Here is a 27,197-nt window from a genome sequence, read left to right on the forward strand (position 1 = left end):
CCCAAGCAGGCAGGGGTAACGCGCAGCCCGCCGGCTACAGGACTCGCTTTAGGTCACTGCCGCTGGCCCGCCCGCACGGCGAAGGTACTTGGAATTCTTTTTTCTAGCAAATGAGTTTGTAAGGAAAAAATCCTTCACACGCTTAAGGGGGAGAAGGATGGCAGACCCTTCAAGCGGGAGCTTTGTCCCGCAGCCCATAGGACGAGAGGGCTCTGCCAGGGTCTGCGACGGAGCCTCCGGCTTGGGCTGCGCTGGCTCAGGGGCAGCAGAGACGAGAGCACTGCGAGCGGCGACCTCCCGCCCGCCGGTAACGGAACACCCAGCGCGCCGGGGCCTCCGAGCGACTCCGTGTGAAACGTCTCCCGGGCAACTCTTCCCGGAGGCGGCCGCGGGCAGGACCGTCCGCCGCTCACGGCCGCGCCGCACCGCTGCGGGCAGCTGGGGGCGGCCCCGCCAGGCCCCGCCCGCCGCGCACCTGCCGCGGGCCGCCCCCCCGGTGCGGGAAAGCGGGCGGGGGCCGCCCGTGCCCGGCGTGTGCCAGGAGTCCGCCGGTGCCGCAGGAGGAGCAGGAAGCGCCCGGGCAAATCCAGCCTCGCTATCACATGACTCAGCAGCAGCCGCCGCCGGGCTGAGTTCGCCCAGCGCCGCGCCGGGAGGGGGGAACCTGCCGCCGCCGCTGCGATGAGCCCGCGGCCCCGCGGCTGCCCCTGAGCCCGCCGTTCCCCCGCCCGGCTCCCCGCGGCCCGGCGCCCCCATTGCGGAAGCGCGGCGGGGGCTGCCGGAGCCGCCGCAGCAGCGCTGCCCGCCGGCGCGCCCCGCTCCCCGCCCTGCGCGGCGGCTCCGGCGCTGCCGCCGCCGGCGGGGGTACTATGCTCACGCGGGTGAAGTCCGCCGTGGCCAATTTCATGGGCGGCATCATGGCTGGCAGCGCGGGCGCCGACCACGGCAGCGGCGCGGACTTGCCCCTCCGGTTCCCCTACGGGAGACCCGAGTTCCTGGGACTGTCCCCGGACGAGGTGGAGTGCTCCGCCGACCACATCGCCCGCCCCATCCTCATCCTCAGCAAGGAGACCCGGCGCCTGCCCTGGACCACGGGCTACGCGGAGTGAGTACGGATCGCGGCTGCGACGGGCAGGTGAAGCGCGGCCGGGCCCCGCCGGGCTGACCCCGCTCCTGGGCGCACCGGCGGCGAGAGGCGGCGATGCCGGGTGACACCCCCGCGGCGGCTGCCAGCGGCGGCGGGGATGCCGTCCTGGGCCTGCGCGGCGCCGCGGGCAGCGGGAGCCGAGGCGGTGGGGGGCGGCATCCGCGGCGCCGTGTGCCTGGCCCGGGCCGTAGTTCTGCACCTGGGTAGCTCGTTTGTGGGAGGCCGAGGATGCAAAAGGCCAAGTGCCCTTGTAAGTCCCCGCGGAAGCAGCCGGTACCCGGACGGGCCAAGGATGGCAAATCGAAGCACTGGGGCTTCTCTGCCCGCAGTGACGACTCCGGAGACGCAGGGGCCGAGGTTGGGGTCCTTTCCAGTGAACAACTCTCTGTTCTTGACTCGGGAATGAAAAGGGCTATTGATGAAAAACCCGGTTTCATTTCCGCGTGTGTAACTGCCTCCCACCGCCCAGAAGTGGTGAAATGTGTGGGGTCTGGGGCACCTTCCTGTGGACCTGGCAGCCCTCATGCCCACTAATGGTGGCTGGTCGCTTATTCCCCAAGTGCTGTCCAGTTTGGGAAGATGCTTGAGGAATATGAACTTCAAACTGAAAGAAAAATCCAGTGGCCAATCCCAAAGCTGGGCTTTCCTGGTAGTTTGCTGCCCTGACTCCCTCATGTCATGGTATTTACTTTAGAGGATGCCTGGTCAGGACCTGCTTGTAGCCTTGAGCACAATCAAACTAAATGGTTGCACACAGCACCTTAAATACCAGCCAAGCAAAGGGCAGTGTTTGTTTGGATGCAGATCCTCATCCTGCTGGCAGTGGGAGTAGCTGTGGAGGCAAGGCATGGCCTTGCACTTGATTGCTGTATTGGTAGGCACATTGTTTTCTTTGGTCATACCAAGAACTCAGGATCTGGTTTCTCTCCGCTGCTGCCTTTAAGTCTTGAGCATATCTGGCCATCAGTGCTGCTACCAGCTCACAGAAGTTGCACTAAACAAGCTCTTCCAAGCCAATGTAGAGCGCTGTCTCTTTGGGCATACACGAATTTCCAACCAAGCTACTGCAAAAACTACAGTGAAGGCTTCTCATTGTTAGTGAGCAACCGCTTGCTTTATTTAAAAGGTTTTTACAACATTTGGGACACTGAAATGGGAAGAGAGATTTAAAGAATTTTAAATTTGATTGTTCTCTTCAGATTATTAAAGAATTGAGTAGGCTACTGAGTAAATTCCCTGGGAACTATAAGTTTAAATGTTTAAAATAAGCTCTAATTGTTCTGCTGCTATAATAGTCCCTTAAAAAGCAGTGCTTTACCAAATCAAGTAAGTGCTGCTATTTTTAGCTTACGTGAGGTGCTGTGGCTTTCAGCAAGTAACTGTAATTGCAGGTTGGTGACAAACTATAATAGAAGGGAGGTTCTCTGGCTCCCAGGTATGTGCATCTACTGCTGCCTGCAGGCTCTGCCTGAGACTGGGGGAAGAAAACCATGGGTGCTGGAAAGGGAAAGCCCAGGTAGACCCTGTAAATGAAACCTGGGAGGGGGAGTTTAAAGTAAATGGCTGTGATGATCATGGAAGAAGAACATGCCAGGATCATTTTCCTATACTTATTATCCTTTGGAGCTTTGAGCAGTTCAGTTAGTGGGGAGGTGTAAAAAAGTCACTGGCTTTCTCGATTCGTATTGTTATCTATGTGAAAAGAGGTTGGCATTTGGCTTTATCTCTTTTTTTTTTTTTTTTTGTCTTTTATCTCATCCACTTCCAGTGCAGTTACTGGTTCCCATGCTGGTGGAGCAGAGCTCAGTGAAAGGAACTTCTTTTTAGAGAGAGAGGAGTAACAAATGTGTTACCAGGCTCTTCCCAGGAACATTTTTACGATCTTCCAAAATGGGGTTTGGTTGTAACCAGACGATGTCAAAATGCTCACTGTGCAGAGCTCAGAGGGAAGCGGTGCTACCAAAATTGCACTGTCTTCCAAAGGCAGAGCAGTGCAACAGCCATCAATAAGTAAAGAAAAATAAGAAGATAAGGGCAGACTTGGGTTTTACCAAATAATAACTTATTTTTTTTTCCCCCTACTGAGCTATTACCAGGCTTTCTGAAAATAATTGTGAGACTTGCTTGAAGGTATATGTTCAAAATATCTGTTCTCCTTTTGGCATACATTTCAGTCACATAGAGAAAAGAAATGGAAAAATACCAGGAAGGTCAAATTACTCTTATACGTATTCTGAAGTTTGTTTGCTTGGGGGAAGTGGGAGTGTGAAGTACTTTATGCTATTATTTAGCCTTGTGTTGGCATTTGTATTAAGGAAATCATCAGAGCAGTGTTTGGTTTTTGTTACAGTACAAGTGAGCACTTGCAAGAACTTTGGGAGGAAGTTTGGTGTCTTCTCAAGGAGCTTGTGACATAAAACAAACGTCAGCCATTTAACTTGCATTTTACGAGTTAGCATGAAGGAATCAGAAAATGTGCCTTACCCGCAGTGCTGCAAGGTCCAGCTTCCCTGAACTATTTGCTTTCCTGAGTATCCACATTGTAGCAAATCAGCAAAAGTGATTCTAGTGTTTTGTTGGTGGGGATACCTTTGAGCACCAAGATTTTTATTTCTTCAAGTTATGAAGATGTTTGTTGTAGACTTAGAAGGCAGAGATTTGGCCCTGAACATGTAAGGAGAGAGCGTGTGCCACCTTTATTGTGTCTGCCCTGATATCATGGGCCATCCGCACAGCAGGGTTTGAGTTGGTGGATTTATACTCCACACCCAGCATCAGCATCTGTCTCACTGTCTTTAGGAGGAAATTTTGTCTCTGAGTACAGATCACCTGGAGGCTTTGGCTCAGCAAAGCATTTGCAATGTTCTTGTTCTTTGGTTGTAAATGTGTCAATTTACAGATGACACTGGAGCTCCTTGATGTTGTCATGTTGGTATTTCATCCTAGCTGGAGAACGCGTTTTTGGGTTAGACCTGGTTCCCATGCAGGACTAAAGCAGTCCAAGTCCACAAAATATGTCATTTTTTCAAGGACTTCCTCTTTTTCTTTGATTCTTGAGGACAGAGATTTCCTGCTAACTTAGGTAGTGATAAAGATGACCACTCTGACCTTTTCTTTTTTTCCTTAGCATCCATGGTATATGGCGTTCATCTGACTTGTTCCCCTGGAACAAGCACTTCTCCTCCCCTTTTACTTGCTTCTCTTGTGCTGAACTCTTTTGTAGTGGATATTTTTGCAATATTGCTCATCCATGTCATATATTTTAACATATTTTTTAAATTACCTACTTATCTCTGTGGTGTTATGCAGTGAAATGTAAATTAGTCTTTATTTTTTATTATTAGCTTCCTCTCATTTAATAGTGTGATCATCATGCAAAGCATGTAGGCAGGCAAATGAAATCTTCAAAAACATACTTGATGCTGGGATAAAGCATCATTACTTCCTGAAATTTCACTGGGAATCCCATAGGGAATCAGCTTTCCTTAGTCAGTGAGCAACCTGGAAACTGTCTTCTTGAAATGACTGTCCTGCTGTCTCTTACTTTCATGGGAGACCTGAGACCTTGGATTTCAGTTCACCTCGTACTACAGGATGGCAAAAGGCTGGCAGATGTTTCAAAGAGATACTCTTATACCACAGACACTTTTCTAATGGTCATCAAACTCCATAGAAGCAAAACGAAGATTGTATCCCATATGCAGCAGGCTTTTCAATTGTCATTAAAGTTATCAATTCATTCAGAAATAAACTGTTAAGGATGCCCTTAATTAAAAATAGTTATACTGCATGTGGCTCACTGATGTGCATCAGGAATGACCCAGGGAGAGGGTAGTCTGTAACAAACGTGCCTTTAAGTCTGCCTTTAATCCAGAGGGGTAAGGAGATTTGCTGCTCTTTGAAAAGTTAAGTGATTTATTTGAGTGAAGGGGGTGGGAGGGAACCTGCCTGACACTTTATTTACTTGTTTCCCTCCCTCCCCTCTGCAGGCAGCTGTGCTCCCAAGGCCATAGGGTTTTTCCAGGCCTTTCCCTGTGCTGTGAGCTGATTTCTGAGCTTCTGCTTGGATTGCCCTGTTACTGGGATGGAAATTTCTTTCTAGGCCCTTTCTGCGCTGTTTCCAGTGTGCTACGACCTCTTCCCTGCAGAGCTTCTGCTAAGCTGCCCTCAGCCCCTGCCTTAAACTCAGGAAGTAACTTGCAAAGTAGAGACAGTAGCATGGATGGAGGATGTAACATGAAATGACTCGGATGGTATTCACCTGCATCTGAACTCTGGCCAGAACAGTGTTTTTCACCTTTTGCTCTTTTGCTTTATCTTGTTCCCCCATGAAGACAGACGATGAACGCGGTGGAGCAGAGCCGCCTTCTCTTGGTTGAATTACCTGGACTGCATATGGCATGACAAAATATATGCTACATTTGCAAATGACAAAGGACTAGCCTGGTGCTGGTGGAGTTGCAGAGAAACTGCAACTGAGTAGCATTTTGTGGTAGATAAACAAGACCCATGATTTTTCCATCTCTTTTGAATCTGTGTTCCTAGTAGTTCAGAATTCAGTACTATAATCACTTTTCTAAATTGTATGAATCCTGGAGATGGGACTGTAAGTAGCTGCTTCTGTGTCACATGCTTTCCTCTCTTACCTTTCTGCCATCTATTTGGAGAATATCAAAAAGTACTATTAAATACACCTCAGGGAAATGGGGAAGGTCTCAATTTTATGTTGTCTGTGACCTTATGCAAAGCACAGTTTTGGCTGCCTTTTTTTTATTATTTTAAAAAGAAAAAATCTAAATTACATTTTACATATCTTTGCAGTTCCAAGTTATAATTGGTAGCCAGAAACTTCACTTTCGTGGTGCGTGTGTTTCTTGGCTTATAAAGTCAATTTATTATCCCAGTGGTACCTTCCGTTTGATGAGACACAAAGTCCGGGCTCTTTTTCCATGATGTTACATTTCAGAGATACTGTAGTTTCTCGCTCTGCAGGCCTGCAGTAGCAATTACATTTTCTCTGTGCTGTGGTGACTACTGACCCATAATGAATGCAGAGTTGTAGGTGAAGTGTGATGACTGTGTCCTTCTGCAGCATTATTATAGTCTCTTGTTGTTACAGCAATAACTTAAGTTCAAAATGAAAAGGAGGGGGGGGAAGCTTACAGATTATTTTTTTTTTCCTACTCTAAGTACTGGTTGTTTTGTAAGGCTGATAATGTTGCATCATATTTTCTCATGCTGTGGTACTTAGCTTGTAGGAAATGAATGTATGTGTGAAGTGACTGGAGGTTTTTATTAAAATAATTTCAAGCCTTTCTCAGTGATCATAAATTTTAGGTTTGCACAACAACATAAAATTTGTTGATTTTGCGACTTAAGATAATACAGAAGTATTTTTCCACCTGATTTACCTTTCATGTTCTGTCTAGACCAAACTATTTATACAAATGTTCAGCGTTGTAATAACCATCTGAAGCAGGTGCAGACTCAACCAAGTCTGTGAGATGAGGTAAACCAAATCGCAGAAATTGCTTGTCCTGAGTTTGACAATATGTTGATTTTGGAGGATAGCATAGAGCTTGTAGCTACTGATCCCTTATTCTAATTCCCATTGCCTCCTATTAACAGGAGCTAACACTGCAGTCATGCTCCTGTGAATTGAAAGTTACATTCTTGTTTCTGGGAGCTCGTCTTTCTAACTGTCAGCTGGGAGTATGACTCATACCCCATCGGTAAACACGTTTCTTGTATGTATTCTGTGTGGTACAAATTCAGGAGGATGATATGCCTGGGAAAAGGAATACCTTTTTTTACCTTGTTCTGTTTGGCTGTCTTCTCGGGTTAAGTACACAGAAATAATGAATTAGTTTCCTTTTAAAACTTTTAAAAATTTGTTTACATTTCTCTTTGTCTGGATAAAATTATGTTCCTTTATTCTTTCTGTAGTTCCAAACACAAGACTGAGTAGGACCTGATGAATGAGATAAAAATTCAAATCCCATATGTGTAACTACAGATGACTAAACAATCTTCCTGTGTATGAATTATTCTTCTGTGCATAATGTAATGTTAACTTAAACAGAGTCTGGCAATGTATATTAAAGCCTGGGCTCATATAAAACAGCCTACAGAAACCTCACGATAGTTTTAAGAGCTTCAGAAATCCCTTTCTTGGTGTAAGAGCTTATACTATAGCACCTAATATTTATATAATGCCACCAATCTGCCGAGTGTCTTGCAAGTAATAATATCAGAATAACCTTGGAGAAAATTGTCCATGTGTAAATATTCTGGTTCCTCAGGTGAAGAAACTGAGACAGTGAGGATAAACTTTGGCAAGAGGTTTGATACGAATGTGGAGAATGAATCTTGAGTTTAGAGTTCTGTGCTTGGGCAACACGGTTGTATTTCCTGCTGTTGTGTGCTCGACTTTTCCTCTAATGGGGGTAACAGAAAAAGGGGAGCTGGGGCAGAAAATGGTAAATCATGTGCTCTGGTATTCTTAATGCAGTCTAATTTGCAGGCACATGATTTCTAATGAGGCAAGTATGAAATTCATCGCTCTAAGCTGTCTTGCATCGTTACTCCCCTGGAGGCTTAAGGCTAGTGCTGTCTCACATATTTCTGAAAAGCTCACTTGAGCCTGGTCTGGGCTTCTGAAACTGGAGGGTGACTGTGTCCTCCCAGGCAGCCTTCTCTGAGCTTCTTCTGCCTTGGCACTGGTGGCAGTCAGCAGATGTTACCTGCAAACACTCCGGCTTTGTTCATTTGTCTCAGATGCAGCTGCATTGCTTAGAAAGGCTGTAGGTAGGAATGGTTTGGCAGAGTTACCGTCGTGCTATAAAGTATTCTGACAGGGCTGTGCCCCTTAGGGTGAACTGCTTGGAGCCTGTGAATGCACTCAGATGAAAGATGCTCGCTTTGACCTTGAAAGGAAGCAGTGCTGCAAAGCACAGGTCATTCCTGCCATGGGATCTGTGCATCACATGAGGAAGAAATATGGTTTGTGGGTTTAAGGACAGGTTAAGTCAGCTTTTTGTTGAGCTGCAACCCGGGTAAGACTTGGAGAAGGGGAGCACTGTTAATGAGTGAAGAGAGATGTTTTTGGGTGGATTTGGGCAGAGCAGCACAGTAACTTTGCTGTAGCATGGGGCTGGAGCAGTGTTTGCAGGGGGAGACAGAGCCTTCTGGATCACATCCACCCTGCATCTTTATCCCTTCCCTTTGGGATTTCTGTTCTGATTGAACTTGCTGCTCTAAAATGCAAGAGGTCTTATTGGGCAGCAGCAGCTCAGTATTAATTGTGCATTTTATTGTCAGTTTACTGTCTAAGGGTTTTTAATTCTTCCCTGTTAAACAGAAGGAGGAAGGTGACTTGTAAGACCTAGTTCCCATTTGGCCAGTTACATTTACCTGGTAGGGTATATGTTTGAGGGGGGGCAGCTACAATACATTGTGTTATCCAGAGTGGTTTCCCTTCTGATAGGTTAGGTAGAGTAGAAAGGGTCATGGTTTCAAGTGTTCAGGTCCAAAATGACACAGCTTGACATCTAGAAGATGCTGCTAACTGTATTTGTGGTTATAAATGGCAGGGTGCTAAACATTTGCTTTGTGAGCTGTTCAACAGATGAAGCTCATAAAATGGTTGGAGGCAGGTATGGTTCCTCCTCCCAACACTGTACATAAGGCAAGTATTTGTTTGCAGAGTTTAGCATTCTCTGAATAAATACCGCACCCAGTATTTGTTCAGGGGAAAGCTGTGCTGGGGTAATGCCAGTCTAAGGGACATCTCTGGTTCTTGATCACAGTGTGGTTAAATTGCTGCAGTCTGAGAGGAGGAAGAAGAAAAATAACCTCAAGCTGAGGCAGCCAACATTGGCAAGTGCAGTAGTTGGAGGAAGGCTGTGAGCAGAAGTGGTGTGGGGAACACCAAAATACGGACCCTGTATGTGACTCAGCACTCATCCTCATTTAAAAAAAAAAATAAACACCAATCTTGGATAAGGAGAGGTTATCAGTGTGCGGTGGTGGTCAAGCTTTTCTGTCACAAAGCTGGGTGGCAAATCTGGAGCTTCACTTCTTGTAGGGAAGTCTGCTGAAGGAGTCCAGGGCTGCTGAGGTACAGGGATATGGGCCGTGCTGTGTCCTCAGACACCCTCTAGCTTCACAGAACTGCAAATGTACTTTTTTTTTTTTTTTTTTAAAAAAAAGGAAGACATTATAATGGTAAGCTGTCAGTGCCATTCACTGAAGTGATTATCATCTGCGTTTAGCTTCAATTAATTTCTTTCTTTTTCTTTGATACCAAGGTTTGCATGAACATCTGAATCTTTTGCGGCACTGGTCTCGACGGCCACGACAATGCTTCTCCTAAATGGTCCCCATCCCCAAGATCAGCAGGAGTCAAATGGGTCTGGTCCTCAAGAGGAAAGAGAGCAGTGTTATGTCAGCCTCTCTTTCCTCTACTGTGAGGAGATCTGTCTGTCCATTGGTTTCACTTGTCATAATGGCAGGTTTTTAACTCTACTGGGCATGTCCTCTGTCAGAGGAGGAACGATGTCAGATCCTTAGGCTCTGCTACTTCAGCCTTTTACCCAGCCGTGAAACACTTGATACCTGTTCCCTGGGGTGAAACGGGATCCATTCCATGATGAGCTACCCAGGCAAAGGGATTGTCCTTTTCTTCAGGTGTGATGATTAAAGATGCAGCTCTTTGAAATGAGCATTGCTGCTTTGATTTCAGATGTTGTTTTTTCAGATTTTTAAACAGTTTGAGTGAAAGGAAGGTCAGTGCTGGACAAATAAGTTCCCCAAACTGCCACTGATTTTTTAAAAAATTATTATTATTTTGTTTTCCCCTTTCTTTCTTGAAGGGAGTTGCTTTTTATCCTTTGTTTTGAACTTTTTTCTCTTCAATTCATAATCCATGCTGCCTGCTTATAAGGAGGAGAAAGCAAGAAGCTGTGAGTCTAATGGTGGGCAGCAAACCTCCCTTTATCTTCTGGGTGGGAGGAGCGCTCTTGAAATTGCTTCAGGCCCAGGCGTTGTAATGAGGACAGGGTCCTGTCCAGTGGTTTCCGGGTTGCATTGAATGATCCATTTCAAAGGCGAGAGCCACTGTAGAAAACCCATCACATCCCCACCTCGCTCTCCAGGCTCACACAGCAGCTGAGCAGCTCTGCTCATACCCGGGAGTGCAAAGTGTTGCACCTCTGCTGGTTTTGTTGGTTGTGTGGGGAGTTTAGTGCCTCTTCCTGTGTCCCATCCTGTCCCCCTGCCATTAATTCCATTGGCTTCACAATCTGTGCAAGTGCCTTCGCAGGCTGAGCCCAGGTCTTGTTTTTTTGTTTATTTGTTCACCAGCATACGATGCTTTGCAGAAGGCTGTGCAGTAAAACCAGGTTCCTTAAATTGCTGGTTGTGTTTTTTTAAAACAGCATTTTTGAGAAAGTGTTTTTTCTTCCAAATCTGTTATAGAGGTCTTTGTTTCATGAGCGAATGCTAAATTTTGGAGTAGAAATTAGATCTAAAATCCAGTTGGAACTAGTTTTTGTTTATCTTTGCTGAACTTCTTTGTAGGTGTCTTGACTGAAAAAGGAAATTAAAAGTTTTTGGGTTTTTTTTCCATTTCCATTTCTTTCCAAGGACTTGATCTTATTTCAGACTTAGTGTTTTTCTTTAGAAATTTTAAGAGCCATACAGTGAAACCTGCATTGTGTGTGTGGTGCTGCTGGGGATGGAATATGCCTTTAGATTCAGGTATTTGGTTAGGCATTTAGAAACAGAAAATACCAATCCTAAAGCTAAGTCCAATAAATATTGTTGCTTATATCATTACATAGATCATAAAGTCTTGTGGGCTGTTGGACTGAAATGAGCAATTTCCATTTTGGAAAATGTAAAAAAAAAATTTTTCCTCCTGTCTTCCCACCCTTCCCACAAAATATATATATATATTTTAGCCATTTCAATGCATCATTTGAAGGTCAGAACATAAATCTGTCACATATGCTCTAGACCACTATTAGCAGGAATTGGTAAGGTGTTAAAAATTACACTAGTATTTTTTAAAAATTAAGGAAAGGTGTGTCAACATCAGACTTCAAGGTCGATTCTCTCTTGCCTCTTGTTATCGCATCTCCAATCCTGTGCTTTCAGTTCATTCCTTTATTCCTCTCAATAAAATTTAATTAAGATCAGTGTCTCAACAGCCCTTGCAAAATGTAGATGACAACTTCTTCATGCTGGGACTCCCTCTGGCATACTTCTCAATGTCATTTCAAGGTCTCTCTGTCCCTCTATGGTAGTGTAAAGCCAGGAATTACAGCTCAGCAAGTTCCTTCAGCAGGCTCTCCAGAGTAATCCCTGAAAATCCCAGGTCTGTGGATGCTAATTCTATTAGACATTCACCAAACTGAGTCTGGAAGAATGCAGCTGGCGTGCAGGAATGTGGGAAGTTCCCCATCTCTGCCTTTAATCCTGCTTTTAGAGGGAAAAAAAGTTATAGGCTAATGTGATTAACTCTAATCCCGTTCTTGCTTGGTATTAGAAAAGTGTCTGATTCCTGAATCGCAAGCTAGTACTGTGAAGTGCTTTCATAGAGGGGATGGGGAATTATTTTGGTACTCAGCTCATTTGTCTTTGGAAAAAGAAAAGACACTGGAACAAGAGAAAAAGAAACTCTCATAGCAGTGAGTTTCTAGTTTTTGTTGCACAGCATGATTTAGAAATCTGAAACCTAGGGCATGTAAGTAGAGACACAAAATGAGCATAATCCTTTCAGGTATCTAGGTATATGTATAAACACAGGCAAGGAACAACTTCCGTGTACACTGCAAATTGCTCTTTAGGGCTTTGTGGGCCCAAAGGTTTACGTTGGGATCTTGTTTGCTGGTAACATTGCTGCTGAAACGGGTGGCGTGGTTGGTTTAACGCAGCCCAGGGACAGAGCTGTCTCTAATAAAAGCCACGGCTTCTGCCTGAAGTGAATGATCTGGGGACTTTTTTCCCCATTGAGGTGCTTGTTTTCCTTTTCGTGTGAAGGGAATGAAAACTTTAACTTCTGTGGAAGTGCTGCGGCAAAGTCTTAGAGACACTGTTGGCTGTCAGGGAGGGGCAGAGACAGGACCCTCTGTGACAGGAGTGAAAAACACCCCAGCCTGCTCCTGTGTATGACCACAAACAACATGTCACTTTGGGGACAAAGAACATCTTGTGTGAAAGGCAAAGTGCAACCTGAGATCAAGATCTTTCAATGCCATTGTTTGCTAACAGCGTATTAGTTGTGTTCAGAGGTTGGGAAGTGGTGCCCTCACAGGCATGGCCTGTTTTCTGTTTCCAGGGCAAGGCAGGGAGGAGGTAGCTGTGGGTTCAGGCAGAAAAGTACTTTGTTCACTGGAAGAAATAGAAATAAGTGTGGCTGGTCTTGGAGTCAAATGCTGCCTGAACCCTCTGGACAAGTAGCTCTGGAGAGGGATGAGGTCTTAGGACTGAACTTGTTGCTCTTTTGTTTGAGCAGCAAATTTGAGATACTGCAATTTAGAGAAATTGTGTGAATTGTGGCTTTCCCTTGTCTTCCCATCAGGTTCCCCCTCCTTGTGTGCCAGCGTGGCCATGGTGGCGTCTGGTCCCTGGGAAGGGAGGGCAGGGGCAGAGGATACTGGGGGGACACCTGGCCTGAGCTGTGACATGGCTTTCGGTTCAGCTCCCTGAAGGTTGCAAGGTGGGAGCAAATTCACTGAAAAGGAGTGTTACTTGCTTATGTTTTCTGTGTCAAGTAGACCTCAGGTATCTGTCCTGTCACAGTAGTTCAAATGCTTGGGAGGGGCAGGAAGGACAATGCTGTAGCAATGAAATGTTGCAGTAATAATCTTACTGAATATGTAGGCTTAGTCAAACTGGTATTTTGAGAGGCTGTGTAGGGCTGCCTTGTTTACGAATAAAAACTATCAGTTTAATTACAGTGTAAGACATACTGCCTCTTGCACTTGTTTACAAGCCTGATGTTTTGGTTTGTGGCTTAACTGCTGTGCTCCCTCACAGCTTTCTCTAATGGCAGAAGACTTTAGGCTATCAAATAAATATAATAAATGAGTGCCTTTAAAAAAAACACCACCTAAAAAAACCCACACCAACAAACTCCAAACCTAAACCAAATAATTGAGGGGGAAATTATTGTTCTTCTTTCCCCTTTGAAACTGTATGATACTCCCTGAAGAACTTGGAAAGACTAGATGAAGAGTAAGATGGATTTAATTTTGGAGAAATGTATTGGTATTTGGCTAGGATAATTTGAACTAGTGTTACACACATGTGCATTTCAAAATTATTGTAGCACCTCTAGCATCATTCTGGAGACCATGCTGAAATGGTTGCTCGGTGTTCAGTCAAAAAAACAAAGAAAGTTTTAGTATACAGGGAAGTGGAATGCGATAGTGGAAAAAGTATTGCCTCTGTAAAAGTCTACATTTAAAACACTGTCGAGACGACTGTGTTCACCCTTAATTATGGGCAAAGCTAAAGAGGAGATGTAATGGCTATGGAAAAAAAAACAATTAGGAAACTATGCTGGAAGAGAGGCAACAAAAATGAAGCTTACAAAACCAGGAGAGAGCACACTAAAGGCAGGCTAGATATTTTTTGTATTGGGAAAACGCTTAGCAGGAATAGAAGTCTCTATGATAGAAAATGAAAGGCTGTAAACAATGATAAAAGATAATGCTTCCCTGTGTAACTTGGAGTATATGGGCAGAATTAACTGTTTGGGGACATACTGTTGTGAAAGGCTTCTTTGGTAGGTCAAAGTCTTCTGTTTCAGGATGCTCCGAGACCTTGGATCTGAAGATGTTTAAAATAAAGTTAGAGATCAGTGTCTTGAAAACCTAGAGTATTTTTTTTGTTTTTTCTTTCAAACAAGATTCAACCTCTCATGCTTTACGTGATAGAGGACTCTACTGGGCATTAAGGAGAGCTCTCTGCTGTGGTTCATTCCTGAATTAACCTGGTATTTCTCATACTTCCACCTGGAATACCAGGACTGACCCCTGCAGCAGGTAGCAGGGCAATTAGTGGGGCACAAACTGAGCTGCTGAGAAAATTCTTCCAAAGGTGGGGTTTTTTTGCTGTTTGGAATGATAAGCAACTCGGCGTGTCATGGTTTAACCCCCGCTGGCAACTAAGCCCCACTCAGCCGCTCCCTCATTCAGCCCCCACCACGTGATGGGTGAGAGAATTGGAAGGGTAAAAGCGAGAAAATTAATGGGCTGAGATAAAGACAGCTTAACAGGTAAAAGAGAAGCCACGCACATGAGCAAAGCAAAACAAAGAATTCATTTGCTACTTCCTATCAGCAGGCAGGTGTTCAGCCATCTCCAGGAAAGCCAGACTCCAAGCGTAACATAGTCCCTCACCTTCCTTCATCTTCTCCCAGCTTTTATTGCTGAGCATGATGTCATATGGTATGCAATATAACTTTGGTCAGTTGGGATCAGCTGTCCTGGCTGTGTCCCCTCCCAATTTCTTGTGCACTCCCAGCCCACCCACTGGCAGGGCGGTGTGAGAAGCAGAAAATGCCTTGGCATTGTGTCAGCGCTGCTCGGCAGTAACTAAAACATGCCTCTGTTATCAACACTGTTTTCATCACAAATCCAAAACCCAGCAACTTTTGAGCTACTATGAAGAAATTTATCCCAGCCAAAACCAGTACACAGAGGAAATACCAAAATGTGGAAGAAGGCCCTTCCATGGAGACCACAACAGAAATTGAAAGTGGCAACACAAACTGTACCAAAAGGCACTATATAGATTTTCTGCATGTGGAGAGAATTCCTTTTAAAAGCTCTTTTAAGGGTGGGGGTGTCTTTTCATTTTAGGACTGCATATTTAAGTGATGTAGAGGCAACTTTTTCTGTTCAAGGGTGGATGTGCTTATTTTATGTTATTCCACAGAAGAGTGTTTCCCCAACTAGGAACTGAGGAAGGCTACCTCACCAAGAAGAAAAATAATTATGACTGGCCATTGGTGCTATGTAACATCTTTCAGTTCTTTTGTAATATTTTAGCCCACATTCCTGAAATAAAAAGGCAGAATAAATATATGTAGATACCTATCATTTTTGTCTTCTCTGGATCTCCTGTTGAGAGTCCCAGCCCTCCAGGAGCCTTACAAAACTCTTGGGCTCTATACTGCTTTTCCCAGCATTGCAGGAGTACCGTTTGGAAAAGACTTCAGAAAAATCAAGTGAACATACTGCTGCGATAAACAGTTGAGCATTGTTACAGGCAGGTTTTAGGCACAAGAGATCTGTGAGTAATATATGGATTAGTCATAAATAATCACTGAACAAATAGCTCAATCTGGAGGAACAGCAAGGTGGTTTTGACTTCAGAAATAAGAATGGAGTTTGGAAATTGTTTCCCATGTGAGGGTTTTAACAAGACCTAAAGGAACTAAAACATCTACAGTGAAACACTCATAGTCACAAACCGTGTGGAACAGGTGGGATTTGTTCTCAATGCAGAGAACACACTTGCAGTACAAAAGCACCTGGTGCTCTCAGTAGTGTGTCACACAGCATAGTAAGGGACATCATATGTGCAGCTGACGTAGCATTTTGCTGCAGCATTTTGCAGGACAGCTTATCCAGAATTAAAAGGATGTTTTTGAATGTGTAGGCAGAGATGAGGGTTTTCATATAGAAGGCATATAGGGACCACTGCTACTAGAACATCTTCATGGGATATTACTTTCCTATGACTGAAACAGTAAACCAGGTATTTTGTATATCTACAGATAAGAGCTTACCCTATATTCTTCAGTAAATTCAATTGTAAATCAAATAGAAAGGTGAACCTGGTGAGCCGAGTTTAGCTGTGTAAAAAGAAAATATATGGGGATATGGAAAGAAGTGTGACTGGAGACTCAAAAGTGAAGGTGGAAGAGTTCCAACCTGTTGTTTTGGGAAACAGCATGAAATCTGAACAAATACCTGTGATGTAATAAATAATACACTTCCAGATAGCTGTGTAAGCTGTGTGTACTCTTTGCATAGGACTTGATCGGCTTCAGATGGGTTGTAGGAAAGGTCCTCCCTATTTTCTGTGTGTCTTCACCTGGTGCTCTGCTGCCCTGTGGCAATGGGAGATGCAGAGCTACCAAGGCTTTAGTTTTGCAGCAGCAATATTCATTTTTGAGAACAAGAGAGCCAGAGGCAGCATGGCTTTGGAGTGGGGGACTAGACCTGTGTGTGGGGATCAGCAACTGAAAGGAAGGAGGATTTGCTGTGGAAAGCATTGGCTTCTCGCAGTCTGTCCATGCAGGGTGTGGGATGTCTGCAGTTCTCCTTCCTGTGTGAGGGAGTGATGTGAGTACAAAGCTGATTTCTATCCATCTTGTCCTCCATGTTTCATGGGCACAATTCCTGTTACAGAAGAGTGAAATGTGGCCTCTGAATGGCAAAGTATTCTGGCAAGCTACTTAAGAAAATATACTTCCATGTGATCAGTTCTGAATAGGATTTTGCTCTAGACATATGAAAACAAGTATTTGACAACTCATTGAACTCTAGAACGATTACTAGTGTTGTCCTGTTACAAATAGAGGCTTTGTGTGTGAGCAGCTGCCTTACGTGGTGTTTGCAGCTGTGGAACGTGTACCGCAGCTGAGAGTACAGGTTTCATCTGTGCGTGTTGGTGATGATTTATTAGATATTATTTTGAGCAAAGCCATTTTAGACAGGGTTTTAAAGAAAACAAATCCATGACCTTTCTCTGAAACAAAGCCTTTCCTTATTCAGAGTGTGCCCAGCAGGTTGCCATACTACTGGGAGGCATTTGTGTTCCTGAGTGTGCTTTGTTTTCTTTTGCCTATTACTTTCCTTTGGCCCTTTGAATCAAATTGCTCACTTGAAATCTCCTGCTGTTTGTTTGCAACAGTTGAATTAAATGGAAAACTTCTAATTATGTCCTTATCTAAGAGTGTTGTCACTTTACTTCAGTACTGAAGTACTGTTTGAGATAAAAAAGCCACGTTGCTCTGCTTTTCGGCTGGACTAATCTTGCAGTGTGACAGGTATATTTTGTGAATTATGTTTCTCTGTGAACATTCATCCTTTTAATTAATTGAATGGCAAATCAGCATGAAACAGAAGAGTTATGGCTGAAGAGAGCGAATATTATTATTTTTCCTCTGTCAGCTAGCAGCCTGTGATGTCCAGCATGGCCATGTTGTCCATTTGACCTGTGGAGTATTAGAGGGCAAGAAAGTTGCCATCACACTTTGATTCCTTAGACCTTGCCAGACTCCTGAGGTGCAGCCCACGGACCAAGAAACCCTCATCCTCAAAACCATCAGGCGTCTGAAACACACCAGCAAAGTGTTATATGCAACTCAGGTGCCAACGTATTAATAGCACTCTAGGGAGAGCCCCATTTCATCTGAAGAACACTCTTTGTTGCTTGTCTGGACAAGCTGCAGCCATGTCTCCTAAAACATTTGGAACAAAAATTCTCGTTAATTGTTCAGTCCTTTGTTTATTGATAGATCAGTGTGTATTTTACAGTCAGAACTGGAAGATCAAACCTTGAAATATATTTTTTTTTTCATTACCCTCAATCCTCGTTCTTTTTCTGCCCTCACTTCTTGAGCCTTCAGAGTAGCTATCAGCCTTACCAAAGTCTTCACCAGGAAGAAACTTCCAATGGACTAAAAAGACTAAAACCAAGCCAAAACCAAACAAAAGAAACAAACAAGCAAACAAAAACCCACCAAAAGACAACTGAAACCAGGCTGTGGTGTTTATAAGAAATGGTTTGGAGGACAGAGCTGTAGGAACTCCTGAAACCTCCATATGCTCTGAATACAGTAGACTGTGTCCAGAGCAGTTGTGCCGTCATGGGAATTGTGTGGGTGACTCTGCACCCAGATGCTTTCTTGCAGACACTTGGTGAAGGGCACGAACACTCTGTTTTCAACAGGAAACATCTTTCATCTCTTCCCATCATCTTCCTGGCCTTGATCCTTCTGAGTTATTTAAAACAAAACCCTAAAAAAAACGAGAATAAAACAAAACTTTACAAAGGTGAACCTGGGAAATTAAACTATTTGTAACTCTCCTGGATATGGATAATGGTAGAGATACAGCATAATGGATGATGGTAGGCACACCATAATGGTAGGGATAGCCCTAGATATGTGCAGTGCTTTATGATCTCACTTGTAATTATACCCTGCTGTCTTGCTTTGCCCTTCTTGGTCGCCCCTTCTCCCTTCATCTCACCAGCTAGTGCCCTTCTTGTCTTATGATATGCCTCGTGTTCTACCAGTAGCTTCTTTCTTTGTGAATTTAGTTTTGAAGTTTTCTGCATTTGTTAGTTTCTGAAGAAGTTTGTGCGTACCTGGGTGAAAACATTGCGCGAAGTTTCAGCTGTGTCAGCTGGTATCGTAAAGGATGCTGTTGCTCTCTGGAGACCCCATTTCCCTAATATTATTTTGATAGTCTACTATTTTAAGCCACAATCGAAAACTAAATAAACCCCTTATTTGATTGCTAAAAGAAAGGCATACCACAGACTTACCGTAAGTCTCTTGGAAAAAATCTAGTAGGATTAAGTGCTGTCTGTGCCCTCCCAGATGGTGAAGCTAGCAAAAGATTACACTGAGAGATTTTGTGAAACTGTTCTAGTTGCCCAGAAATAGTTATATCATGTGGGATGCTTGGGTAATATTAAAACAATTCTTTGCATAATACTGTAACTTCCATTGTCAAATGAAATTGTCACAGCTCTGAATTTTAATGATCCTTATTTATGCTGCATCTTTAAGATCCTGTTAAAAGAATTTTTAAATTCCACAATATGGTGGTATTTGTTGAGAGTGAAACACTAATGTGGTTCTTATAGGTTCTGCTTCTGCTACAAAAAGAAAAGGGGTATTTTCCTCTTTTATTCCAATTTCGGAGTCTGTTTCCAACCATTGCTACCATGCCTTCTGTTTTTCTCAGGACCTGGCAGAGGGATGGGAAGTGTAGGAGGACAGGCAATTGATGTTTAATCCTTCATATGTTTTCTGATTTATACTAGGGCTGATTATACATGCATCTAGAGCAAACAGACACACATGCATATTCTAAATAGAGATACATTATGATTTTCCTGCTACAGACAAACACTGTATCATCTTCCAGGCCTCTGTGGTTTGTGCCCCATAAAGCTCATTATGTATTTTTGCTTCTGCCCCGTTCTTGCAGATGAGAAGGTTTTGATAAGGATTCATTGCTTGTGAAGTCTTGTTTCTTAGGAGATTTTGTCAAACTGTCACTTCTTAAATCAAATTTGGGCCTTTCATATACTAATTAAAAATAAAAACTATAGAATTTCCTTAAGTGGTTGTGATAACTGAGTGGCTGAGTGATCATTTTATATGAAAGCTGCAATATACCGAATGCTCTGTTTAAAAAATAAATAAAGAAACCCCAGTGGTGTTCTGAGAGCATTGCTGTCACTAATGCAAGAGCATTATTGCTACTGCTTTATTACAGGGCTGAATTTGGCCCTTGTATCTCTTTGGTCCCTATAGGTAAGGTATCCGCTTTGCAGACTTGCCCTTTATTCTAGGATTAAACACCTGGATGAGTCTGATAGCTGGTCCCAAATTGTGCTTTGGAGGTTTCCCGACTCCCTGGTGATGTTTGCCAATGGTGAGGAGGGTTTCATGCAGTTCTTCTGTTTAGGGTGAAGGTTTCTTGATTTTTCTCTTTGGTATTTTAAGAAAAGGGTAAAAAGAAACATCTCTGTCTTCACATGAAGGATATGTATCTGTAATGACAGTGAATTATTTCCGTATTATTGAGCATTTCCTGCTTTGGTAATTATTGTTGCGTAGCAGTGCTGTCTTTGGAGTTGCTGCCAAATTGGTTTATAAATCTGCAGAGACTGCAGCTACAAGGGAAGTCTATTAAAATAGCACAGATTTGGTTTATAGGATTTCTTTCACATTTTGCAATTTCCAGGTTGCAGAGTACAGACATAGTGCTTACTACTTAGTACTGGTTTTAAAGTCACAAACCACTCTTTATCAACATTGACAAAATTCAAGGTGGCCATCGTGCTATCTGGAATGAGAAGGGAAAGCTATGGGGACATTCCTGGTGGAGGTGTGTAGGACAGATCAAATCACTTCCAGTGGAGACTTTTGAGCTCGTCTCCATAGACAGAGCTGTTGGGGAGTTCAGCAGAAGCACAAGATGCCAAGCTGGCATGTTTCAAAAGAGGAGACAACACAGAAGGTTTAGGAGATGAATCACTGCTTGTTGTAAGTAGGCAGAACTGAAGGCTTTGACGTTTTGATAGTTTAGGTTCTGCTTTTAGAGTTGAGGCATCTGTGAAAAGACACCCTGTGCTTTCCAGGCAGCCTGGCCATATCTCTTCGTTGTATCTGTAACGTGCCTCAGAATGGTAGGGTGGATCAGGTTTTGCCTCCACATGTCATGTTGCGGGGGCAGTGGGATATGTTCTAGTATCAGCATGATTTAAGGGATGTTGGAAGAGCTGCAGGGTGAAGAAGAGGGCTATGGAAGTTGCTCTAAAGATGTAGGAGACTTGGATATCTTATATCCAGTAGATCAAAAAAAGGTTGAGAAATTAGCTGATTAGGTTTATGAAAATATTTATGAGAAAAATGTGTTATGAAGGCACTCTTTTATCTACTGAAGAAAAGCAGAAAATAACTGAGACTTGGAAGCTGAAACTGTTAATTCAAATGGGAAATGAAGCACCAGGCTTTTGTGGGGTGGTAGGTAATTCAGGGTGCTCTCAGGGAAACGGGTGAAGCTCCCATCTTTGCAGTCCGAACTGGACAAGTGAATACTCCAGAGACACCAAATGACTGATGTTGATCCTGAGATATTTCAATCATATATAAGGTTCTGTGGTAGATTAGAGGTCTGACTAGATAATTAATTTCCCTCTTCTGGTTTCAGAACTTTTTGTAAATATGCTTATTAACTATTTTCATAGCAATTGGCTATCTTGATTATATCACTTAGCTAAAGTCTTTCACGTGTAACTACTCAGTGTTGCTTACTCTCATCTAATTAGAGATTGTGACAGTCTTTATTAATAGCTATGGAGATGCCCTGCACTTTCACCCAGTTAGAAAAGATTATCTCAGATGGGGTAGTAATTAAGCAACTATCCAATTAGCTGAGCAGTGGCTGAACCCCCAAATGCCATGTGCATTACAAAATAGGTGTGCTCGGTAGTTGTCCCACTTGGTGGCTGTGCTGTAAAAGCCCAAGTTGTAGAATGGCCCTAGGGAAGCAGCTGGGGAGTGATGTGGCGGTGACGCCACCAGCGTTGCCACTTGCCAAGCGGCTGCCTTCCCACTTCAGAGAAGCAGCAGCCCACAGTTTGAGACTTAACAGGGCTGAGATTTAAATGTTGTGCTTGAAGATGGTTTCTCCCAACTGGTCTGCAAAATACCCAAAAGGATTCTGCAAAAGCGTATCTTTGGCAGCTTACCATCCTGAAAAGAAAAATATTTTAATTAGGGGGTGGCTGTACTTGGAGCGTTTATATTTCTGCTGGGCTATATCTTTGCACTTACCCTGGTGCTGCTTTGACTGCTAGAAGAACACTGACTTGTATTTTGATTAATTCTGATTAATTAAAGGCGAGCGTTTGCGTCACCACATTTCTTTCTGCCTTTGATTTCATTTTATTCAGGCCCTGAGGAGTTATAAAATATCTATCAGCTTTCTGCAGTATCTACATAAATACTTAATTCTGAGGTGACTGTATTCATAGAATGTCTTGTTCTTTATTTTAGTTTAACGCATATATGTCATTTGGTAATGTGAGCAGTGAAAAGAAAAGCTTGTTACATTTTGTGTATAAAGCAAACTATGGCCTCCTGTGAGAAACAATGTGCAGGGATCTCTGTACTTTTGTTTCCCTCTGTTTAATTATATATACATATCTATCTATATATATAAAAAAGTATATGTGTATTTATAGATATATAAATATATCTGTGTGTGTGAATATCTGAATATGTGTATTCATATATATATATATATATATACACACACACACATGTTTTTAGAACATGACAGACCATGGGAATCAGCTGTTTATCACAGAATCATAGAATAGTTTGGGTTGGAAGGGCCCTTCAAAGGTCCAGCCCCCCTGCAATGAGCAGGGACATCTTCAGCTAGATCAGGTTGCTCAGAGCCCCGTCCAGCCTGGCCTTGAATGTTTCCAGGGATGGGGCATCTACCACCGCTCTGGGCAACCTGGGCCAGTGTTTTGCCACTGTCATTGTAAAGAATTTCTTGCTCATGTCTAGCCTGAATCTGCCCTCTTATAGTTTAAACGTATTAGCACTTGTCCTCCTGCAACAGGCCCTGCTAAAAAGTCTGTCCCCACCTTTCTTACAGGCTCCTTTCAAGTTCTGTTTGGAGACCTCACGTGTGCTGAGGGCAGAGAGGAGCTTTTGAGGACATCTGGCTCAAGGCAAGGCCAACAATCTAACCCACCTGCTCTGCTTAGTCTTACCTTTGTGCTGACATTGTAAAGACTAGTATTTTCATCATCAGTCTTTCTTCCCCTTATCTTACTCCAGATAACTGGGGTTGGGAATACCATAAGTGGGGTGGAAAGATCCAAGTGTAGTATCCTTTGCCTGTTTCAAAATTTGTATTAAAAGGAAACTGATTTTGCAAAACAAACAAAAAACCCCCATAACTCTATGGGTAAGAGGAAGCCAAATGACTAGGAGGACAGATGTGCACTTGTTTATCCTGTCTCTCAGGGGTCAATCCATGCCTTGAAGTTTTGTAGAGGAAAATTTTAGCCAAGCTTGTCCAAGGAGCAGGGCTCTGAGTTGAATACTTGGATTCTTGAAATATCTCGATTTATCTGTTTTCTTTGGCCAGGCCTGACTTGCAGGCAGGATGGGCATATTAGCCAGTGAGTCAGCACAGGCTTAGTTGGGAATTTGGCATAACAGAAGCTGATTCTTCATCTAAGAGGAAGGATATGGAGAAGGAGCTGGAAATACTCTCAGAAGATCAATGTTGTTTCATAATAGAAGGGGAGAACATAGGGGCTGTTGTGATAGCTGGGACAGAGACAGGTATGGCATTATTGTGCTTCAAAAGGCATAAGGATGTGAGAAGCCAAGTTTCCTTAGCTCTGCTGCTAATAGAGCATCTTGTTCCTCCCCAAATGTGAAGGCTCCTGGTGCTTCTGCACTCAGCTCAGTTGGCTCGAGTCTCCTACACTACAGTGCGTTTCTCAGATAAGTAAATACTGTGAATATGGAGGTTTAATATTCTGCCATTTAGAACTGTATTTATATTCAGTTTCACATCAGAGTTGCTGTATCTCAGTGTTGCTAACAAGGGAGCATTGATGGTATCACTCCAGTCTTCTGAAATGCAGAGGAGACAGAGAAGCCATTTCTTGACCTTCAAGGGAGCATCAGTGCCCCAGTTCTGAATTATTAATGTGTTAAAGCAAGGACCACTTCATATCATAGAGCAGAAATAAAACATACCAGAAATAAGCTTTTTAGCATTATGTTGAAGTATAATTTATTCTTAATGGAATTCTTTCTATAATTTGCTAGCCTGTGTGTTTAAAAACATTGATTATAGGGCTTTAGTGGTTCTAAGTGAAAAGATGCTTCATATGCTACAAGATAAAGAGGAAAGAGAATCTGTTTTGTGTCCTGGCTTGTTTTATGGTGTTAAGAAAATGCAGAGATTGCTATCTCCCTTCTCTTCCTGGGGAAAAAAAAAAAAAAACAAAAAACAACTTAGAAACGAAGTTATAAAAAGGAAAAGAGGAAAAAACAAACAAACAAAACCACAGAAGTAGAAAGCTAGTGATAATTGCTTATAATTACTTCTGTTAAAATACTTTATATTTCAAAATGCAATTTGGAGCATTTATTTCTGAAGTTCACACATCAGCTAACTAGAAGCCTAAACAGTTTTGCTAAGGGTGGTTTTTTATTTTTAATTGTAGTACTTTTTTCTTGTGGAGCATGTAGATGATTTTGAACACTGTTTCAGTTGGTTTCAAAAACAAGTGTCCCATCCAGCACCTTTAAGTTTTAGAACAAAACATGCAAAAAAAAAAAAATCCATAGTGTCTGTGCCAGTCTTTTAATCAAAAATTGCCAAAGGTGATGGCACCACCTAATACAACATAGTAGTAAGGATTTGAAAGTTTAATGTTGCCAGACTTCCTTCACATTCTGGACATCAGGGCTGTCAGGTTAAATCTGATCTCCTCCAGCAGGATTTGACATGCATGGCATCTCTAAATTTCAGCAAAGCTACAAGTCTAACCCTGCCTCTTAAAAACTCACTTATACCAGGGCAGTTGAGTTGGTGTATGGTCTAAGACAAAGATGTTGGTGTGCTTTTCTACATTGTCTTGCTTGTCTTTGCCTCCACATAAAAGAGCTGGGATATAACTTTTGGAGGGATTGAGAGACCAAAGTATTTTTGTGATAAACTACTGAGGTATCTCAGCTTGCAATCCAGATGGCATATTAGTTGTTCATATGAGTTATTACTTTAGGGTTTAGTTATACCTCTGAAGTCAGTAAAGTGGCTTCCCTTTGGATTAAGCTGTTTGAGAAAGTGAGGCTTTGGGAATATATATGTATTGGGGTGGGGGAGATGTTCTGAAACAGCGAATATATCATTAGTCTGGCATAGAGGTGGTTTGACTTTCAAATAGGAGAACATAATTCTCTAGATATGTATTTATTACTTTGTTTCATGTAAGTAAAAATTTTATTAAGGTGGCAAGACTTGAGAATAAATATCTTATACCTGTATTACTTGAAAAATCAGCACAGGAACAAAGTTTTGCGCATGTGGCAGCATCTCTTCTGGTCATTGAACATTAATCCTTAGTGTTTCTTTTTTTTTTTTTTCCTTTTTCCTAAAGGATTGCTGTTTTGAGTGTTTCATTATGAAGTTGGAAAAGCATGTATATGGCCTAAGGTTAAGGCTCGAAGCTATGCAGGAGCTTAATGTTAATTGTTCTATAAATGATGCTCTGTCCACTGCCTCATTTGAGGCCCTTCTTGTTCTTTAGGGACCTTCCCTGTTGTTGGGGTGGTGTATTTTCCATCGTGGGCTTGAAACCAGTCCACTGTGTGCACTAAATTAGTCTGGTAGCACACGGTGCCATTTGGTGTGTGAACGTGACACATGCTATATTGCTGGAGGGCTAATTGTGGTTGTCTTTAGAAAGTCAGAAGCACACTCGTTTCGTCCTTGGATCTCTTTCATTTTATTAAAAGTTGTAGAAAGAATCTCTTGAGTTGTGACCAGAAGAGCCACAGCTGACAGTGTAAGCAAAGTGGTGCTGGGAGGTGTCTGGGAGGACTTGAGTGACAGATGGTGCCCTTGTAGCTGTTGGTGGCTGAAGACTGACTTGTGGTCATCCAGGCCTGGAAGCCCTCCAGGTAGGAAGTTTATATGTTGGCTGTGTTGTTGTGAACTGGCCTTTTCTCACTCAATGCTTTGCCTTGGCTGCTGATGGGAGTGTGGAGTTTTTTCCTGCAGTGGAGAAGGTAGAAGTCCCCGACCAGCCCTGGTCATGCTTGGTTGGAGAAATGGAGAGAGGAAAACTGCTTGTCAGAGGCAAAACAACAAAACATCCCAAAAATCCTAACAGTTGGTGCCAGAGACCAGGGAAGGCTCATAAGTGAGTCTAGTGCCATGGTTGTAGTGGGGAGCATAGCAGGCCTGATGGGAGCAAGAAGAGATGATGACAAGTGTGGTCTGAAGGGGCTGAGCCCTGCTCTGGTCTCCCTGGGTTGTGTGGCTGCAATGGCTGGGTACCTGCATGGTCCCCCTGACCCATGGAGGCTGTATCACCCCTGAGAGCCACCACCAAGTACTGTAGTAACCGTCTGGTAGACTTTAGGATTGGAGGCTAGATTTTAAAAACAAACTCATCCTGGGAAGTATTCTCCTTTCTTTCTCCTGCATGTCTGGCTAACATGGTATTTTGTGTCAGAGCAGAGACATGCTTTGAAATGATGCTTCAGAATCCATGGGTGAAGCAAATCCAGCCCAAAATGTGGTGCGTGTTACCCATTCGGCTGACGTAAGAGCTCTGACCAAGGCTGTGGGATGCTCTACACAACTTAGGGAAGAGGAGTACAAAAAAGTTTCCTAGAAGAAATGGGCCATGTTTCTCCCAATATAGAATGACAAGAAATAGTTAATAATAACTAAAAGTAAATGTAGATGTAAGTAATAAAAACAAGAGAAAGCCAGGCAGCCACAGATGGAGGAGGCAAATGGAGCAGCTGGTGGAAGCCTTGCTTTGGTCAGTAGTGTCTGAGGCTTGGGTGATGGCCATGGGAAGGAACATGATGGCCATGGGCAGTGGTGGTGGCTGACAGAAAGGTGCCATCAAGTGCGGCAAGCAGCTGTTATGTGAGGGTGATCCACAAGCTGAGTTGATGGCCTGCAATTGCTGGATTGATTTGTTATTCACTGTTTTCTTTTCCAGTCTGTGCTAGAAAAGTATGTTTCAGAGCATGGTAATCTGTTATTCTTAATGGCAAATGAACTGGTTTGTCCCTTAAGGCTTCCTCTGTAGTACCTTGCAGGTGCTGCGCCAGATGAAAGGAGAGATTGGGCCCACTGCAGAGAAGTTAGAACTGCTTATCCCACCTTGCTTTTGAGGGAGGAGTGGTTGTCCTTCAAATTGCAATGTGCAAGTTAATCAGTTCTCTTGGTAACAGATGTGTGATGAAGATAGCAAGAGCAGAAAGACGCAGAGGAGCAGTACGATGCAGAGCTATAGGAGCAAAAATAGAAATGATCCGACTGAGGTGAGCTGCAAAAAACTGAAGTCTGTCCATGCTATTGCAAGGCTGCAAGGCAGGCTGGATGGAGGAGGAGGCTGGTTTTACTGTCACTAGCTAGTCAGGGAAAGAAGAGAAGGAAGCAAGTGGATGCAGAGCAGGGAAAGAACGATCAGCCATGTGGTATGCATTAAAATAACTTGA

At 43.4% G+C, this 27,197-nt stretch overlaps 1 protein-coding gene across 1 annotated transcript in view; it reads left to right on the forward strand.

Annotated features, from left to right (window-relative positions):
• The first annotated feature begins 718 nt into the window (after positions 1-718).
• PPM1H (protein phosphatase, Mg2+/Mn2+ dependent 1H) overlaps positions 719-27,197 on the forward strand; it is a 139,113-nt gene continuing 112,634 nt past the window's right edge. Inside the window, exon 1 of the mRNA XM_065856405.2 lies at positions 719-1,105. Coding sequence (XP_065712477.1) covers positions 870-1,105 — 236 coding nt within the window. The 5' untranslated portion in view covers positions 719-869. The remainder of the gene's footprint in view (positions 1,106-27,197) is intronic.

This window comes from Patagioenas fasciata, chromosome 1, assembly GCF_037038585.1.
Source record: "Patagioenas fasciata isolate bPatFas1 chromosome 1, bPatFas1.hap1, whole genome shotgun sequence".
NCBI lineage: Eukaryota > Metazoa > Chordata > Aves > Columbiformes > Columbidae > Patagioenas > Patagioenas fasciata.